Below are 17,969 nucleotides of genomic sequence, written 5' to 3' on the forward strand. Positions count from 1 at the left end.
GGAGGGTACAGGCGCGACCATAAGCTGCTCCGCATCTAAAACCAATCAGAACAGGACAAGAAAACGCTACTTAGAGGAGCCGCATCTACCTTACGACCAGACACCAAAGTGCAGTGCAGTGTAGTTTTAAAATCGGACCTTCTCAACCCCACTTGCTTTATGTTAAAACACGTGCCTTACGTAACTTTTGTGACAGTGACTTCCTCTGGAATGTTGCACTTACCAGGTCTTTCACAAGAGTTAATTGCGAGTGCAGGCATCTCTGTTCGAGTTCCACTTTGGTGTCCACTATGCGTGGTACCTCCTGATATTTGCGATTACCATGATCTACAGCCTATCGTGCCCACTCATCGTGCCATTCGGTAAGTGCTCACACGAGCTGTCTCAGTAGACATTTGTGCAAGTTGATGTAGGAGTGGAGTGCTAGGTGCCCAAAGTGAATGCTTATGTCGCAAGGACAAAATATTGTGGCACCAACTGGGTGCAGGCTGCAGTGGAAGTTTCGAGGGCTTATGGATTGAAATATAATATATAAAAGAAATTTCAAAGGAAACAATTACTTGGGAATGAGCGAACTATATTACAACACAGAAGGCTGCTCGGTGCTTCTCAGGGCTCAAAGCCTCAAATGCACTTAGTAATACCCCTGTCACACGGCAGATCTAATGTCATTTAGAGCAAATCTCGTACGCTCTAAATGTTGTTAATTCGGCGCTACACGAGAATATTGAATGGAATTTGGGGCGAATAACATTAGTGGCAAACTGAGGCTCGGTGGCTCATTCAGCAGCCAAATGAGTAGCCTCTACACCAGTGTCACGTCTCCAGAGAAGGAAGTTCAGTAATAAACCGAGGAATGCCGTTTCTAAAAACTGTTAGAGTAAACTCATATTTCCCCCTTCATGTTGTCTTTCAAATAAAGACAAGCAAGTACTAACAAAAAAAGAAAAGAAAATCTCGTCTCGTCACCAATGCGCGCACTACCCTAATACGGATTTTTTGCAGGCTTGTCTCGGTTTGTGATGTCTACTGATGTCGCCTAAACCAATGATTTTCGTATTTTATTAAAAAAACAATCCTTTGTTATATTCACTTTGAATGACATTAGATTTGCTGTGTGACAGGGGTATAAATTCCACTTTTTTTTTCTAAGTTATCCAACTGGGATGGCTACTCTTCCCTGCAGTTTTTTTTCCTCAGTATAAAATTTTGCCAAGTATGATGCAGTGAATACAATGATGACTGTGCAGCAGCAATGGAAGCAGCACAATGGCCTTCCAGTTTTGGTGTCCGTTTGATCCAAGCGGGCTCATTTACTCAAAACTGAGCTCTGAAAACAAAGCTCTTAATTCCTTCGTTGACTTCTCAAATCTGAGAGAACACTGCATTATGTGCCTGTTTTCTTCACATTTTAGTAGGCACAGAGAGAGTGAAATTAGAAACTAGTTTATTTTGCAATAAATTCCTGGGACTTAAACTCTTAATGGCTTTTATTGTAATTTATAGATCAACAACTTCAGGCAAATATTATATGCTAAAAAGTTGAACAAACACTATTTGTGAAGCGTGCAAGGCTTTGCATATCCGCAAACATCCAGTCATTTTCCCAACTAGTCACCTTTGTATATCCCTGGATAAGGACATCCCCCTGACACTTCAATACTAGCTACCTTAGCTGACGTATTTACACACCAGCTAGGCAGTGCTATAGCATCCATTCAAGGTCAAACTTTCAGTCTAAAGTGGTAATTTCAAAAGCTTCAGAGCAATTAGGCATGAACTGGGTTTTTGCATTCATCTGGAAAACAGCTTTGAGACAAGGCTTCCAATCAGGAACTCTGGGTATATGGCATTTGCAATTAACATGTGCCTTGGCCTTGCTTACATTGCAATGGGCTGAGCATTTTTAGATATTTATGCTTGCAGTGAAGAACACATTACTGCTATAAATGGTAATATCACCACAGCATAGTTAGCCGAGCCTGGACTAGTAATATACCGAATTAGTAATATAGCCGAACTGCCTATAAGCTATGCTGTAAAAGGCTTTTACTGGGGAACTGGCTAAAACAGCAATATCTCAGATTTCAGGCGAGGCATAAAAATGCCACAAAACAGCTGATCCAGACACAGACAGAGGTTGCTTGAGAAACAGTTTATTTGCTTCAAGCACAAATGCAGCTTGTAAAGTTAACGCGCTGAGGCATGTCAGAATTCAGTGTGCATAAAGGGAAAGCAAAAATACAAAAAATTTAAGAAAATAAAAAGGCTGAAATGAGGGGTGAGCAGCTGCTTTAAAGCAAGGCGTTGCACAGGCTGTAAGCAAAGAGCAAACTGTAAGCAAATTGACTATGCTGCAGGCTGTAAGCGAACTGAATATTCAAAAACCCAAATGCTTGACCAACTACATTACCCTGTAAAAATACTCCCAGGATTATACAGATATACAAAGGAACTGCAGCTTTTAATATTCTCTGGACGCAATAATTACTTTCCAAGTGAAAGTGTGGAGCTAGGTGATGTGTAGTGAAGTAAAGCGAAATGTGGAAGTCAGCAGCCACATTACTTGTGCGCAGGTCTGGTCTACCTCTGCTTCAAGCATAGCGTGGACCGCTACAATATCTACTTTGTCTACACCCCCTCCAAAACGAACAAGTACATTCACGCAACGGCCATAGACTTCGTAATCGGCTCCCTCATCTTACTACAATTCACGCTCGCAGTCTTCTTTTACCTGAGGGCAGGTCAGTGGTTGAAGTTGCAGCTCGCCTAACAAGAGCATGCACTGCTTCACAAGTTTTATAGCAGAACTTTGTTGATAACTACAGGAGAACTTCGTTCATACATTTTCAAGGGACATAAGAAAACAATATGGGGAGATGCTGATTCGAACAACTTTGGTATGTGTAACATACAGGGAAATGCATAATTATTTTTAACACTAATGTCTAGATGAGGAAACAAAAATCATACAAGGAACCATACAATAGGGTTAACGTATAATTTCAATAACTAATACTTGAACATTAAACGTTAAAGCCAGGAAAAAAATCCGCATGATAAGGAAGAATGCATAATTCAAATAAATTTAAAATCTGCACAAGCTTTCAAGCTTTCCCACAACCAACAGCAACGTATAAACGACATTTTGCTGTACACTTTTTCGAAACCTAAACGTATGACAGCAGGACTAACCAGAACTTCCAACAACGTTACGAGTCCTGCTCATGCATCTGTTCGATTCGCAGGCAACAGCAACGTCACGGTGGTGACATGCATCATTGCTCTTATGTCCTTCCTCATGTTTCTCGGTCAAGCCATGATGAAATGCTTCCGGGACTTTGGACCGATAAAATACGCGGTAAGCTCTTCCACAAGTCGACAGAATAGAGCCACTTAAATAAGAACTGCACCCCAGAATATTTTCTATAGAAACAAAACATGACATCTGGTCGTCTGACATGCTTTGTGTCTCCACAAAGCAGCAGCGTCTATAAGTACTGGCAATTTTTATCAAGCCCTAACCCACCAAGCGAATACCCTTATTGAAATTAACCCTGCATTTTATAGGCAACACAGACACTCTGTGCTGCCGTCAATGATAAACAGGCATTTCTATAGGTTGATGCTGCCGGCGTGTAGAGATATATGCTCCTGCCCAACAACGGCAAACTAATACTGGTAACAAGGCCAGGACAAAGATCTGCAGTATTAACTGTTTCTAAACATTGCCAGCACGCAAAGGACACTTCTTTGCCAGTTAGCACTAACCTCCCCATGTGCCCAACCATATTTCCTACGACGCAGACTGCGAAGCGTAAAAGCTACGGCGCTCGCCCCAGCCCACGCAAGATGTCGACGGTCACCGTGGCGCCAAAGCCGGCAATAAAGAAAAAGGCGCAGCGCCACGCCTACGTCGGGCCCCCGGCTTCCACCGAGGGTCACGGCGGAGCCCCTCCGTCTGTATCACCCGCGCCAACGACCAGCTCGGCTGTCGTCGACACGCGAGCGGAGCCGGTCGACATCACTCCGCTGTCGTACAGCGGTTCCTTCAATGCACCGGGACACCACTGATGCAATCATCAATCGATATTTTAGTAATAAAAACAAATGTTTTAGTCCAAGATGTATCATGCGAACTGGGTTTGTTTCTCAACCAGAATACTTTTGGCTGATGGCACTGCATTACAATTGTAACTGGGATTGACCATCGCTGTCTGCAAAATGTCTGTCCGCAGTTGTCCCGCTACTGTGGTGAATGTTGACCATTTTTGTGTAGATGACTACGCCAATTCAAACATCTGCACGCTCAAGCATATTCTGGCAAGTTGTGGCCTAAGAATTATAGAAATTCAAGTTCGGGTTTTTACGTGCTGAAACTAGCTGTGGGCTACAAGCTGTGCTGTAGTGTACAGTTGCACAGCCATGTAATCATACACTAGCACTTCATGTACTGCCAATGTCACTTATTTGGGTCGTTCGTGTGGGTGTAATGTGAATTATACATGCATGTACATCGAGCCTACGTTAAGGTAACCTCGAACGGACAGAAACATGTTTGGTCCAGCAAAATGTTGTTCTGGATGTTGTGTAGTGTGGTTGGGTATTTAACTGAGTTCCGAGTTCAGCTGTCGTGTGTTCAAAAACATGGCCGAAACACACGAACACTCATCGCCCACTGTGGGAGATGAGCAAGGCAACGCGCTAGACTGGTACAACCATTCCACAAGGCGCCATAAGATGTGGCCATTGGAACCTTGCACAAAGAAAAGTCAACAAACTAGCCCAGAGTACTACAGCACAAATGCATACTTAGGGGGCCTAACAGCAGCCAATCGCAAAGCAGCCTAGACAAGAACGTGGAACACAATTTTACCTTGAGTAATGCACAACTGCTACACCTTCAGTTTGTTTCATCACCTACGACTCAAGGCTACAAGCCTATTTTGCGTCAAACATAAGCTTAGCAAAAATTACAACGTATACGGTACCGCTTGCTTCTTGCTTAAAAACATTACCTCACATACAACTGAAATTACCATAACGGTACAATATACTTCGAATCATGAAAAGAAGCTTTTGCATACTCGTTTCACTACACGAAACGAATACGAATAAAAAATCATGTACTAGCAACTCTAACACAGAAAAAGAAATCACAGCACTCATTCTTGCACTGATGACAAAGCACCCCAAAAGACTATGCCTTTTATGCTGCTACACAGTCCTTTTGTCAACAATACGTAACTTGAAATGTACCACGAAATGCAAGTGCATTTTACTGTAAAAATGTGTGGTTCTTCAGGTGTAACCTGCCCTGTGGTCATGCACCAGTCAAAATCGTTAGACATCAGTGCTCCTGGAAGATAAAATGAGCATTTCTTAAAGGGGCCCTGCAGCACTTACTATCGACCACTCGGAATGTATCCTGGGGTAAAGTCTATTGTCCCAGCAATCTCCTCCCGCAAGAATTGCGAAAATCAGTTCACTATCACCAAAACTATGTGTCATGAGAAATCGCACATAATTGTTCCCTCTCAACTGGACCGCGGACAACGCGAGCAAAACTGTGTGCTCTCTCCCGGAGAGGAGGGCGGCTCGCGGCGTTCTCTTTAACGGCCTTCGATATATCACAGGCCGGGAGTTTTCTCCTTTTCTCCGCAACGTGGAGGGGTCTATTTCCAGTCTGGTGCCACAAAAAAGCAGGCATGGCTGCTCGCTTGCAAGCGCGCGCTCGGGCTGGTAGGGCATTTTTGAAGCAATAAACGTGTGTTGTCGAGTGGTCTGGTTGAAAGGGAAGTATTGAGCTCATTACTCAAACTCTGCATGCACTCAAAACACAAAAGAAACGGCAAAACTGTGCGTACAGGTTCAGGCATAGATGTTGGTACACAGCGCCGCCGCCGCCGATGGATCGTCACAGGAAATGCGAGAAATAAGCCGCGAAGTTGACCAGTTCAGCCAATCAGACAGCCATGGCCTCAATGATGTCATTCAGGTCATGCCACGGGTGCATAATCAGAACTGAAGAAAGCGCGGTTGGTTTTTCTGCATCTTTCACAGTGATTTGTGCGCTCACTGCTTCACGTGCACGTGTAATATTTGGCTTGGGTATTCCTGGCAGTGTAAGCTAAACATTGCACAGGTTTACTTGCACTGCTCAGAGTTTTGCAGGGTCCCTTTAATAAATACCCCTCCAGAAAACTACCAGTGACCTACCAGGCTAGTTGAACAGTGACTGCATCACTTATGACAGACCGCACACTATACATACACAAAGACTGAAACTCCGCCACAGCCTTTACGCCTACCATGGAATTCAAGCACTGAACTTGCAACAAGTCTTAAAGCCCAAGAACTGCACCAACTGCACAGCAGCATCACAGCATTTAATGGTGATCCCGCTCATGGACAGAGAGGAGAGCAGGTCCACCAGACGTCGAAGACCGCAGGGAAACAAAAATCAAGGCATCGATGCTTGAACGATTCCAGTCCCGCAGCATTTTCCAGTTTTCAAAGACGACGGAAGCTGCCAATCTTTCGCATCACCTGGTGACATCATTCTGCAAAAAGGCTTGCTCCCCAACAACTCTGCCCCGGAAGAAGGGGAAAAGAAGAACAAAAAAGTGGCTCAACAAGACGATTTGAAAGACGGCAATGGTTCACAGGGACGGCCAGGGGAGCCGCAAAGAGGGCTTGGCACACATCGTTGGCACTTACGCTTGTAATCTTCACCGCCGTGATGGCTTCCTTTTGTCGGGTTCTTGCTTGTTTCATCTCGAACACCAATTCCTGCGAGGATCTTCATCTCGGAAGACTTCATCTCCAACCCCCCCACCCGAATCCAAGAAAGACGCTTCACGAGCCTTGAGTGTAGGCCGCCCGCATCGGGACTCAACATGCTTGCACAGGTAGAACGTGTCTTTATTGATTACATGGCGTACACAATACTTACACATGAAAGGAATTATATACGGTGCATCCAAAGCGGTTCCACCATGACATGTGATAAACAAAATGGCAGGGAGCAGTGTACAGTGACTTCATTGCAAAACAAAACAAGGGCACAATGTCAGTGGTCAAAGGCGGCCAAAACAAAAAATGAATAATGCACCTTGAGGAAAAAGAAAATCCAGGAAAAGGAAAACGGCAACAAGCAACAGTCAATGGCGCTGGGTCTTCACGCTTGATCCACGACAACCCCCGCCATCACGCTCGCTCGGCACTACGTCGTCGCAGCGTTCGGTCACGAAGTCTGCCGTCTGCATGTCACTCATCTGCGATTGCCATTGTGCAAAGAAACAGTGTTTCCTCGTTAAACGGGCACCACGATCGAAGTAGTTTCTTTACTGTGTTAATCAATGCATGCTAATATGCGACTCAAAACACAACTCTCGAAACCCATAATGGCAATTCTACAATATGTTGGTAAACATGTGAATGTTGAACATGTTACACTGGCGCCTCAATAAATGCATCCCATGCCAGTTCATTGGTACAGTTCACAAATGTTTGCATTATGAGTATTGACTGCAGAGCAAAAATTTTAGCACCATCTCAACTAGACGCATATCGAAATCGTCACGTTTGGAACAAGAATCAGCTGTCATTTTTACATACAGTTGACTCTCATTATTTCAATTTTTTGCTAACTAAATTCAAAGTCCTGCCACTCTAAAAAAGATGAGCTGCTTTCAATCAGTCTGTGCTCAAACGACCATTACCAGTTTGAGTTATTGACTCAATTAAGGCAAATGTTGTGGTCTTGTCGGAGAGTAAAGATATACAGCGTGACTCTGGACAGTTCAATTTTTTGCTTCAATAAAATTTTAAGTTCTGTTGAAGCCAAATTAGAAGGTGCTGACTGACTGTAGCCCTGAAGCATCTCAGCCCAAGCAAATAATTTCCCAACATATGTGTCACTGAACTAGAGGCAGCAGCAAAATAAATTAAAAACTAGGCAAGGTGAATTGCTTTTTTTTAATTTGCAAGGCAAGAATTAAATGCAGACAAAAGTTACTTGGGGGTCAAAAAAACGGTACAAACAACTTAGCACTACATAAGGTGTAGTTGAATTCTGACATGTATATACATAACAAAATTATGTACGTAACTACGTAACTAATGTAAGTCTGATATATGTAACTAAAAGTACGGGCTTTATGGGTGATGGAAGGTGAAGTTTGAAAAACATCTGCGGGTCTGATCAGCAAATTTCTGAAGCTCAATAAATGTAGAGGGCTCTTGCTAGTACTATAAGCCACTCGGATTAACAATTTTTTTTTGGACATTGTTTATAACCTATAAGATGTCCTATTCACTATTTAAAAACGCATCAGAAGTCTTTGCCTAGTAAATACCCGAAGCTTCAAGCAGATGGCACAAAACATTTTAAGTTTCAATCGCATTTTTAAAAAAACAACATGCCTTTTTTGCTGTTCTCTCCACGAGTTAAATGCATTGTATTAGAAGTCCTCAGTTGAACGACACATCAGGATTTTTGTGAATGACTATTCTAATCAATCTTTCAATCTGACTAAAAAAAATCGTTTGCTTAACTACTAGTGCTTCTAAATAAGTACAATGTAGACCACTTATAATGTATTTGTGGGAGCTGTGAAAATCTGCAGTCGTTATTTGTTATCACTCAAAAGAACGCCTTTATACCTGTGCTACACGGGAAGGTTCCACTGACCACTTCAGCTAACTTGCAAGGGTGCCCTACGTATCGACAATGGTGCACTCCATAGACAATGCGTTCAAAGGCCTTTGGAAGGCTGTCGAAAGGCCCATGTAGCACAATTATCAAGAAGACAGGCACAGTTCTTCAAAATCCCGAATGCGGCTCTAACCTTTGTTGTTTTGCGGAAACAAGTTTGCATTTCTTGGCTTTGGGAAGAATGGATGCAGGCAGAAGCACAGCCGTTGATACCCCCATGCAATGTGAACGGAATGCAAGCTTTTTATTTCTTTTTCACAGCCAAGTTAGAGGGGAGACAAAGTGCACGCTGCAACAGAAGGCCCATTCCTCCATTTTTATTTGCCACCCTGAAAGCTCCAAACGATCAGCAAGCACCCCTCAGCAACCCCACTGCTTTTACGCGACCCTATTTTAAAAGGGGACATGCTCTTAAAACAGCTCCTCTTAATTTTTACGTAAACCTTGTGAAACTTGTCAGCCTTGCTGCTTTTTCCCCAGTAATTTCAAATATGCCATTATTTTTCGAGTCAGTCAATTAGTTCCCAAAATTACTAAAGCTAATTGGTCACTTTGGAGAAACATTAGACAAAACAGTATTAGTCATAAAACTGAAGTGTTTATATTTCCCAATACTATGAAACCTGGTGAGTGCACTGCTTGGAACTAATTTTACAGCTCATTAAACTTTGGTGGCACCAGTGGCAAGGAACCATTTCGAATGCCCATTTCAAACCGAGTTCTATGAGAGGTGAAGTGGCAGTCACGAAAAAAAACATATGCAGTCATACACGCTAAGTGGTCACATTATAAATGGTCTGCATTGTAGTTAGTAGTAATTGCATATTTAATTAAAAAGGCTTCAATCTGCTTTGCTCAAGCGAGTATTGCATGAGTAGCCATTCGAATAGTCCAGCACAGAATCTTTTTTTTTTAGCACAGCGGTCCCTTGTTAGCTAGTTAGATGTATCCTACAAGTAGCTGCTAAACATTCAAAGGCAAGAAGTTTTGCATGCGTGACTATCTGAAGTTCCAATCAGCTCACAGAACATCTCCCTCAGCTAGATTCCTACAAGCGCATTAAAAATGGGTCACCGAACAGCCAACAAAAACCTATTCAAGGCATTCAAGAAGCTTGCACCTGTCAATATCTTAAAAAGATACAAACTTTTAAAATGTCAAACCTACGGCAACACGCAACCAACAATTAACTAAATACAGCTGCTAACAAACACTTTTTTGCTAAATAAAAGCACAAAAAACTTAGCACAGTGTTAACCCTAAACAAACATGGCGCACGAAGTCATTCAACAAGGCTCACAACTTCACTGTGTGGGTGTAACAAGCCAAAAAGAATATCACAACAACAGCCCCATGCAAAAAAGAAGAGGGAAGGTGCCAAGGTCGCACCTTTGGGGCCGCCAGTGGCGTCATCAAGCGCTGTGCCGCCAGCACCGAGTGACGCCTCTTCGCGCCCTGCTTCGCCCTGTGGGGTCTGATCGTCCCAAACGGTATCGGCAGAGACATGGGATGAGGGAAAGAAAAAGAGAGAGAGCCAGGGCGGGAAACCAAGTTGGGGCGAGTCACGGAACAGCTGCGCAACGAGCAGAACCGGTGAATCACAACTGGCACTCATGTTCCTAACAGAAGGGGTAGACAGGTCAAACAGTAATGAGGCCAAAGGTTAAAAGGCCCCTCCGAGAGAACGAAGCGCGCTGTAAGATACGCTCACTGCACAAGGCAAGCCATTTTGAACGACTCCTAGCTTGCAGGTTTGCCGATACTGCTTTTCTAAAACATTTGCTTTCGTTAAAACCTTTCACAAACTGCACTGGCAAGAAACTCTCTACACAAACATGGTACGGCTTCTTTGTGAAGGTAGAGCCGCCACTTAAAGGGCAAAGGGAAAGGGTTGTGGAACTAGTATGCAGCACGCCGTTCTCTCAGAAGAGGTCAGACTAAAAGAACACACAACACTGAAGAACAGGCAAGTAACCAAAGGGTACTTACGCAGAGGCCACCACACCGAGACACACATGCGCCTCATATCTGTGCGAAACCGCTTATTTCGCGATCACCAGTAATGCCTCCATGGCAGGGCCACAAGTTGGAGCCTTTTTAAAATCCAGAAGGTGCTTCGCCGACAACGGCGCTGATTTGTGTGGAACTCGGCTCGAAGCACTTGCAGCCCAGAGCTCTGTTCGCCGTCCGAACCCCGAGCATTTCTTTCGTACCCCAGCCCCTCTTCGAGTAGTCACAAGCTACAAGGTTAAGAACGAGTTGTGGTCAAGTTGTACTGCTAATGGGCACTATGCGTACGGAGGTCTCCCGATGTACATATAACCTATGCCATGCGACCTGGCCTTGCCATTACAGCTTGCAAGCTAGACTGAGTAACTTGGACGTGTACCGTTCGTGACCATGTCTGTAACAGTCCCCAAAAGGGGCAGACTATTTCGAACAAGCTGTCCAAAATTTGCTGAAAGAGGAAACATGAATTATGCAGCTTTGCAATACTCCGCAGACCGCACAGTGACAATGCAGACACTGCCGTTCAATAAACTCGGCAAGGCAATGAATGATGTTAGGCTCATTAGGTTGCAAAGGCACAAGTGCAACTTTCTCGAAAAATCCCAAAAAAGGCATCCGTGAGACTCTTTTACAACATTGCAGTAGAGATCATGGCCTGCCCTGTGATGACTGTGCAGCTGCACAAAGCTTTAGCCCTGTAGGTATGAATACAATAAAGCAAGGAGGAAAGAAAAGGTGGTATTTACAATCAGTCTAAGGAACAGTCCATTCTTTACGTCAAGCCAGACTGAGCTTCCCTCCCATAGCGATGCCCTGCTGGCTTTTTGTGAATTACAAACAATGTTCAGTTTCAAATATGCATTGGTTGCAAAAAGCAATATATTTAATGCTGACTTTCCAATAAAAGCTGACAAAAATATGGGCGGTCATCTGGAGATTCCAGTGGCTTTTCGGAGAAAAGAAGAGAAGCAAACTCTCTTGCATGGCGAGAACTACGTTACAAAACGTGGCACGTATAAACGAAAACAAAAATAAAATCACTACAAGCACGTGGAGACCTCAGCGGAAATGACACTGGAAAGCAAGAAGAGAAAGCGCAGACAGCAGTTAACGGCCATGAGAAAAACCGCCCCACGTGGGGGCACTCACCGAGTCTGACAGCAGTTGCTCCGCGCTGAGCTCTCCGTCTCCGCAGTGGAGCCCCTCGTCTTCGGCTTGCGCCATGGCCGCCGCTGCCGCCGCCGCCGCGGTGGCCTCATCGGCCAAGGCCTGTGCTGAAAGAGAGCTGCTGGTGAACAGGCCCTCCCCCTGCATGCTGTCGTCGAGGGTGTCGGTGGCATCCAAGATGGCCGTCTTCCAGTCCGGGCAGTCGTCCAGAAGACTGTCCAGCCCCAAGGTGGTCACCACGGGCACGGAGCAATCTCCCGCCACTCTCGGCTCCGACGGCGCCACCGGATCGCCAAACGACACAAACGGCCCCTCGGCGTCGGCGTGCGAGCCAAACACCTCGCTCTCGCCGCCAAACTCGATGGAGCCCCCATCCATGTCGACCATTTCTGGCGCCGCGGCGGCGCGAGCCACGTCGTCTAGGGCCGCCTCCTCTCCCTCAATAACAGTGTCTTCGTCGCACGGAACAAACTGAGCTGAGCAGCTGTCCTCCGTGGAAACTCCGGCGCTCTCTGGAAGGAAGTCTGCTCCTCCTTCGACTTTGACGTCGCTTTCAAACGCTCCACCTTCGTCTTCGGTGCCTTGCTGGCATTCGAAAGAAATTGGTTCACTCTTTACGACGGACACATCGCCCTCTGAAAGAGATGTCGCCTCTGCGAAGAACGGTTGCCCACTGCCCAGGACTCCCGCTTCCCCAGTGGTGAGTGGCAAACTTTCACCCGGCTGTGTGTCCTCCTCTTTGATGATGGACTGTTCGTCACCACTGCAGCCGAGTACGGATTCCAGAGGGACGTCGCTTCTTTGGGTACTACCCGGAACTTCCTCTGCCTCCATAGCATGGTCCTCCAAACTCAAAAGTGTGGTCTCTTGTGCGTCTTTTGCAACTCCGCCGGACTCAGTTATCCAGTCCATCGCATTGTCGTCACCCAACGAGACGTCAAGCGTTCGCTCCGGCGCTGAAAACTTCACGCTCTCAAAGGAGGCGCCCTCAGCATTATCAGGAACTGTTTCGCTATCAGCCGCTACTGCAGCCTCAGGCTGCATGGCAGCAGTTAAAGACCCGTCATCAACTGGAGCGCCCAAAGTCATTTCAACGTCCCCAGAGGAGGCCCGAGCACAGCTGTCGTCTGCCGATTCCAACAGAATCGCAGGATTCAAGCCGCTTTCCTCGATAAGCGTGGCCACGTCCTCGAACACGGGCTGGGAAGGCACTCCTTCTTGAACACGAAAGTGACGGACGCTCGGTTGCGCCAGCTTCGCCTTCGCGACAGAAGGACTGCTTGATGCCTTGGCTGTCTTCAAGCCGTCTCCCTCGACACGGAAATCAACCCTCTCGCTCGCAACCTGCCTATCTGTAACGTCACTTACCTCCACCTGCACCTCTCGAGCTTCCCCCACCCCATCCCTGATGGAGACTTCAGCAGCCCCCTTCAAGCTGCTTTCGTCTACGGGAAGCGTAACTTCATCGACCTGCGAAGCCACAGGAGTCTCTGGAACGAGGCTCACTTGTGATTGCGTCACCTGCGCTTCTTCCGGAGCTGGTGTTTGCACGGAAGACTGCTCCGCTTTGTCAGGATTTTGCACCGGGGCAACACTGGGTCCACCTTGAGCCTCAGTGCTGGCTTCAACTGGCTTCACTTCTGGCTTGACCTCCGTCTTTTCACCAGTGCCCGCGACACAACTGGCAGCGTCAATGCTCTCTGAGCTAGGACGGCTCTCACTGATGACAGCCGTGCTGGGGGTAACTACGGCAGCCTCTTCAGACACCGCTGGCAGTTCATTTTTCTCAACCACCGGAGATGGCGAAGGAGTGCATTCTGGTGCTTCGCTCGTGACAGTTGCGCCAGCTGTGACAACTGCCACTGTCTCCGTCGGTTCACTCTTCTCAGTGGCAGGAGCTGGCAACACAGCAGGCTTCGATTCACTCTCACCACTGGTAGCCGCGCCACCTGTCGAAGTCTCGGTTGATTCACTTTTCTCAGTGGGTTGAGTTGGTGACAGAGCAGGCTTCGACGCACTCTCACCACTGGTAGCCGCGCCACCTGTCGAAGTCTCGGTTGATTCACTTTTCTCAGTGGGTTGAGTTGGTGACAGAGCAGGCTTCGACGCACTCTCGCCCCCAGCAGACGCAACAACTGCCGCAGCCTCTGTCGATTCGCTCTTCTCGGTGGGCGGACTTGGCGACGAAGCAGGCTTCGACGCGCTCTCGCCCCCAGCAGACGCGACAACTGCCGCAGCCTCTGTCGATTCACTCTTGGCGGTGGAAGGTGGCGGCGGCGGAGCAATCTTTGACTTCTCGTTTCCGTCCGGTGTTCCAGTCGCAGGCACTGCATTCTGCGTAGTAGCGACGCCTTTCGCTTCGACCGCCGCATTCGTTGCCGCCGGCTTCGCGTCCACCACGGCCGGCTTGGCGGGCGGCTTCGCAGCGGCTCCGACTGGCCCGGGTGGCTTTGCAGGTGGCGGCGCATCCACAGGAGGGCCAGGCTTGGGCAGGAGGGTCATCCTAACCCTGCCGCCGGGAGGGGCGGATGGCCGGCGCACGCCGACGGCGTAGCTGATGGTGGGCGGCGGCGGGGGCTCGGGCTCGGCAGGGGGCGGTGGGGGTGGCAGCCGCAGCACTTGCAGGGGGACCACTGTGTTACATGTAAACCGGCTGTTGGTGCCGCCACCGCTGCCGGCCCCGGCGTGGCAAGCACTGCTGGCCGCGTAAGGCCGACCAGCGGTTAATAACTGAGGCCGGGCATGCAACAGTGCTGGAAGGAGTTCGGGAAGAGAGGGCAGGGTTAGGGCCGCTGCGGAGAGCACTGGCACTACGACGTTAGGGTGCACTTGAAGAATCGTTGTGGTAGAACGTGTTACTTGCAAAAATATTGATACTTACGGTATTTCGTTACCAATTTTAATTTAATTACAGTAGCTGACCGTTTTTTCGGACTCCTACAATTCATAACTTGCTGGGTATTCCGGACTTTCCCGAGGAACCGCCAGTTTTCCCATAGGAGTAACGACTTGCGGATTTTTTGGACTGCTCTTCTATTCGGACTATTTTTCGTTCCCCTTCAGGTCCGAAAAATCTGTCAGCTACCGTATATACAACTTTGGCTACCGTAAATCATCTACCTCTGTTTCGCTGAACGTGTAAAACTTGTCCGCATCCAATCCGTTGACATTAGGACGTGCCTATCTTGAACCTTTCCCACAATGCTGTGTAACGAACCAATACCAGTAAGTTAACAAGAACCCAAGCCCCTCTCCTTCCCTTCATTGCAACCATTAAGACGCCTTTTGGGATAAGCTAAGCCCAAATAACTCGTGGCGAATCTGCATCTAGTTTTTTGGCATTTGTCATTAATACAGTCTTTTAACAATGCTGCTTGATGTACAGATATTCAGGGGTCGGGTGGTTGCTGCAGCTTTGAAGTTTTTTGAGTTTAAACTCGTGTCTCATGAGCTGAAGCAACAAGACGTGGCTGCGAGGCGTGCTTACGTAATTTTTTTTTAACATAGCAAACGTTTATGTGCAGTAGAACCTTATAGATACATTTTAAAAAATGCAAGGGAGAAATGTACTATCTAGGAATACGTACAATCCGGTAAGTAACGACGTACTAAGGGGAATTTTCAGTGTTCGCAATTAAGAGCTTACTAATTGGGAAATTGTATGAACCAAGAACGCATCAACAGGGTTCTACTGTACGTTAGTATTTCTGTTGTTTCCCCTTCCCCAGAAACGTGGCTGCCACAACCAAGGCTAAAGACTAGAGCCTGTGACTTCGTGCTAAGCTTTAACCTTCTTTCATATCACTACTTGGCCCTGGTAGGATAGGATAGCGAGGATGCACATGCAAGGTGAAGCTGGTACAGAGACCTTCAACAAATCGGCGCATGTCTGCTACCAATCTCATACAGCCCAGGGTGTACAGAGTGGCATTGTGTGGGGTACAGTTGAGTGCTGCCTTTCCCTATGGCGACTCAACACGACCGGAAAGTAGGCACGCTTTACAAAGTAAAAGTACAAGATGTGGGGTGAATTCTCTCAAAGAAACCGCCATGGTGCGTACTGGTGCACACATTAATATGTATAAGCGCGCACACAGAATTATTATACTAGTTTTTGTAATTTACGCACAAACATGCCTATACAAGCGTTAATTGACCAGATTTATGGGAAATCCCCAAGGTGGAGTAAGTTTCTACAAAGGAAAGCTGTACAGCTTTCTCAGAAACTTAGCAGTTGAAGAAAAATTCGTCCCGGTCCAGGATTTGAACCCGGGATCACTGCTTAACCGGAGCAGTCGCTCTACCAACTGAGCTAACCAGGAGGCTAGTCGTTTGTAGCGCGAGAGCTATCAACAACTCGAAGTGATGGACAGGTGTTAATCGACCAGAAACTTACTCCACTTTGAGGACGTCCCTTACATCTGGTTGATTAACACCTGTCCATCACTTCGAGTTGTTGATCAATTCGCTCTTGCGCTACCAACTGCTAGCCTCCTGGTTAGCTCAGTAGGTAGATCGACTGATCCGGTTAAGTGGTGGTCCCGGGTTCGAATCCTGGACCGGGACGACATTTTCTTCAACTGCGAAGTTTCTGAGAAAGCTGTACAGCTTTCCTTTGTAGCCTTACGGCTGCATTGAGGTGGATGGCATGACTATGCAAGTATTTTTGCTGAAACCAGGAACAACCCAAGACAAAAATGTTCCCCCAGACTTGAGCCGAATCAGCTCTTGGCAATGCTTCGCAGCACAAGCTATAATTTCACCACCGCTGCAACTCAACTGTAAGTTTCCACTCTGCCCCTGTGCTGTACGAGCCAGGCTACGCCAAAAAGCATGCAAGAAGCATATGAGAAAGCTGCAAAGAGACAGCAAAGGAGGACAGACAGCACAGCTAGCAAAGCAAAAGCAGTCCACCCAGAAAAATCACGGCGCTAAAGACGACTTTTTCATCATCTTTAGCGCCACGCAATATGATGAAACACTCACCTGTCGTAGACGGGGGCGGAACGTTGAGCGCCGCCAAAGTCGGCGGCGGCACGCTCGCCAGGTACTGGGGCGGTGGCAGCAGCGTTCGCTTGGGCGGTGGTACCGGGAACATAGGCGGTGGCACCGAGAGGTTCGGGAGCTGGACGGGTGGCAGCCCGAACGACGCGGCCGGCGGCGGCTTCACCGGCGCGATCGGCTGGATGTCGTCCCGCTCGATGCCCAGCAGCTTCAAGTCCATGTCTTCCTCGGACAGGGATCCCGGAAGGAGCGGTCCGTGTTGCGTCGCCTTGGTGACCATGCCCAGTTTCAGGGGTTGCTTCCGGGGCACTGCTTGGGCGCCGGGCGTGGTTTGCGCCGCGACGGACGTCTGAGCCGTGATGGTGGGTGAAGCGGGCGGCGGGGGTGGAGGCGGCGCCGGCGTCGGGGCTGTGGAGAGTTTATCCGAAAATGTCAAACGGAAACCCGGGAAGTTTTTAGGTTTCTTTCCTTCGCCATTTTGAACTGCTCACAACGGCTTCAAAAGCAGCTTCGTTTGAAGCAGCTCCGTATTTTATTTGCCCACAGGATTTCTATGCCGGGGCAGTTTTCTACTGCTAGCAACTGCTCAAAAGTGTTTTAGGGAGGCAAATTAATTTATTTTAACACAGTTTACTACTCAAAATAAACACTTGCAAGATTGAAGGGGGCTTGCCTCGGGAAGTGATACCTATCCTCTTTTTTTGAATGTGCATTGAACTTGAGCGGCAGTGTCCTTGCCTTTGAACAACAGGAACGGAGCAAATCTCTCCCCAGGATCCAACTGAATAAATACCTGACCCTGAGTTTCGCTGCAGTGTAGAGAGACTGGTTACCCCTCATTTTGTTCGAAAAGCCTGCCAAAACCAAGTAGTAATGAGCACATGCTCAATTTCAACAGGCGTTTTGAACAGAAGGAACGAGTTTGTCCAGAATGCACCAAATAACTCCTGTTCTGCGTCTTTGCAAATGTACACCATGCAGCCCTCTTGAACGATGTTCATCCACTAATTCGCAGTCATGCGTGCTACTGCTGTGGGTGCTTTGAGATTAATCGTGCCTGCTCTTGGAT

At 47.3% G+C, this 17,969-nt stretch overlaps 2 protein-coding genes across 3 annotated transcripts in view; one reads left to right on the forward strand and one right to left on the reverse strand.

Moving 5' to 3' along the window:
- Positions 1–4,074, forward strand: part of Tmem63 (transmembrane protein 63) — a 31,493-nt gene extending 27,419 nt beyond the window's left edge. The window contains exons 18-21 of the mRNA XM_077674872.1: positions 257–362; positions 2,577–2,744; positions 3,249–3,361; positions 3,808–4,074. Coding sequence (XP_077530998.1) covers positions 257–362; positions 2,577–2,744; positions 3,249–3,361; positions 3,808–4,074 — 654 coding nt within the window. The remainder of the gene's footprint in view (positions 1–256; positions 363–2,576; positions 2,745–3,248; positions 3,362–3,807) is intronic.
- Positions 4,075–6,903: 2,829 nt separating this feature from the next.
- Positions 6,904–17,969, reverse strand: part of LOC144142825 (uncharacterized) — a 52,555-nt gene continuing 41,489 nt past the window's right edge. For both annotated transcript variants that reach the window (XM_077674601.1, XM_077674600.1), the window contains 4 exons: positions 16,883–17,308; positions 11,879–14,529; positions 10,109–10,193; positions 6,904–7,277 (listed from right to left, as the gene is read on the reverse strand). In XM_077674601.1, the coding sequence (XP_077530727.1) occupies positions 7,270–7,277; positions 10,109–10,193; positions 11,879–14,529; positions 16,883–17,308 (3,170 nt within the window). In that variant the 3' untranslated portion in view covers positions 6,904–7,269. The remainder of the gene's footprint in view (positions 7,278–10,108; positions 10,194–11,878; positions 14,530–16,882; positions 17,309–17,969) is intronic.

Source organism: Haemaphysalis longicornis, unplaced genomic scaffold (assembly GCF_048455015.1).
Source record: "Haemaphysalis longicornis isolate Haplotype H1 unplaced genomic scaffold, Haemaphysalis longicornis Haplotype H1 scaffold_6, whole genome shotgun sequence".
Lineage (NCBI taxonomy): Eukaryota > Metazoa > Arthropoda > Arachnida > Ixodida > Ixodidae > Haemaphysalis > Haemaphysalis longicornis.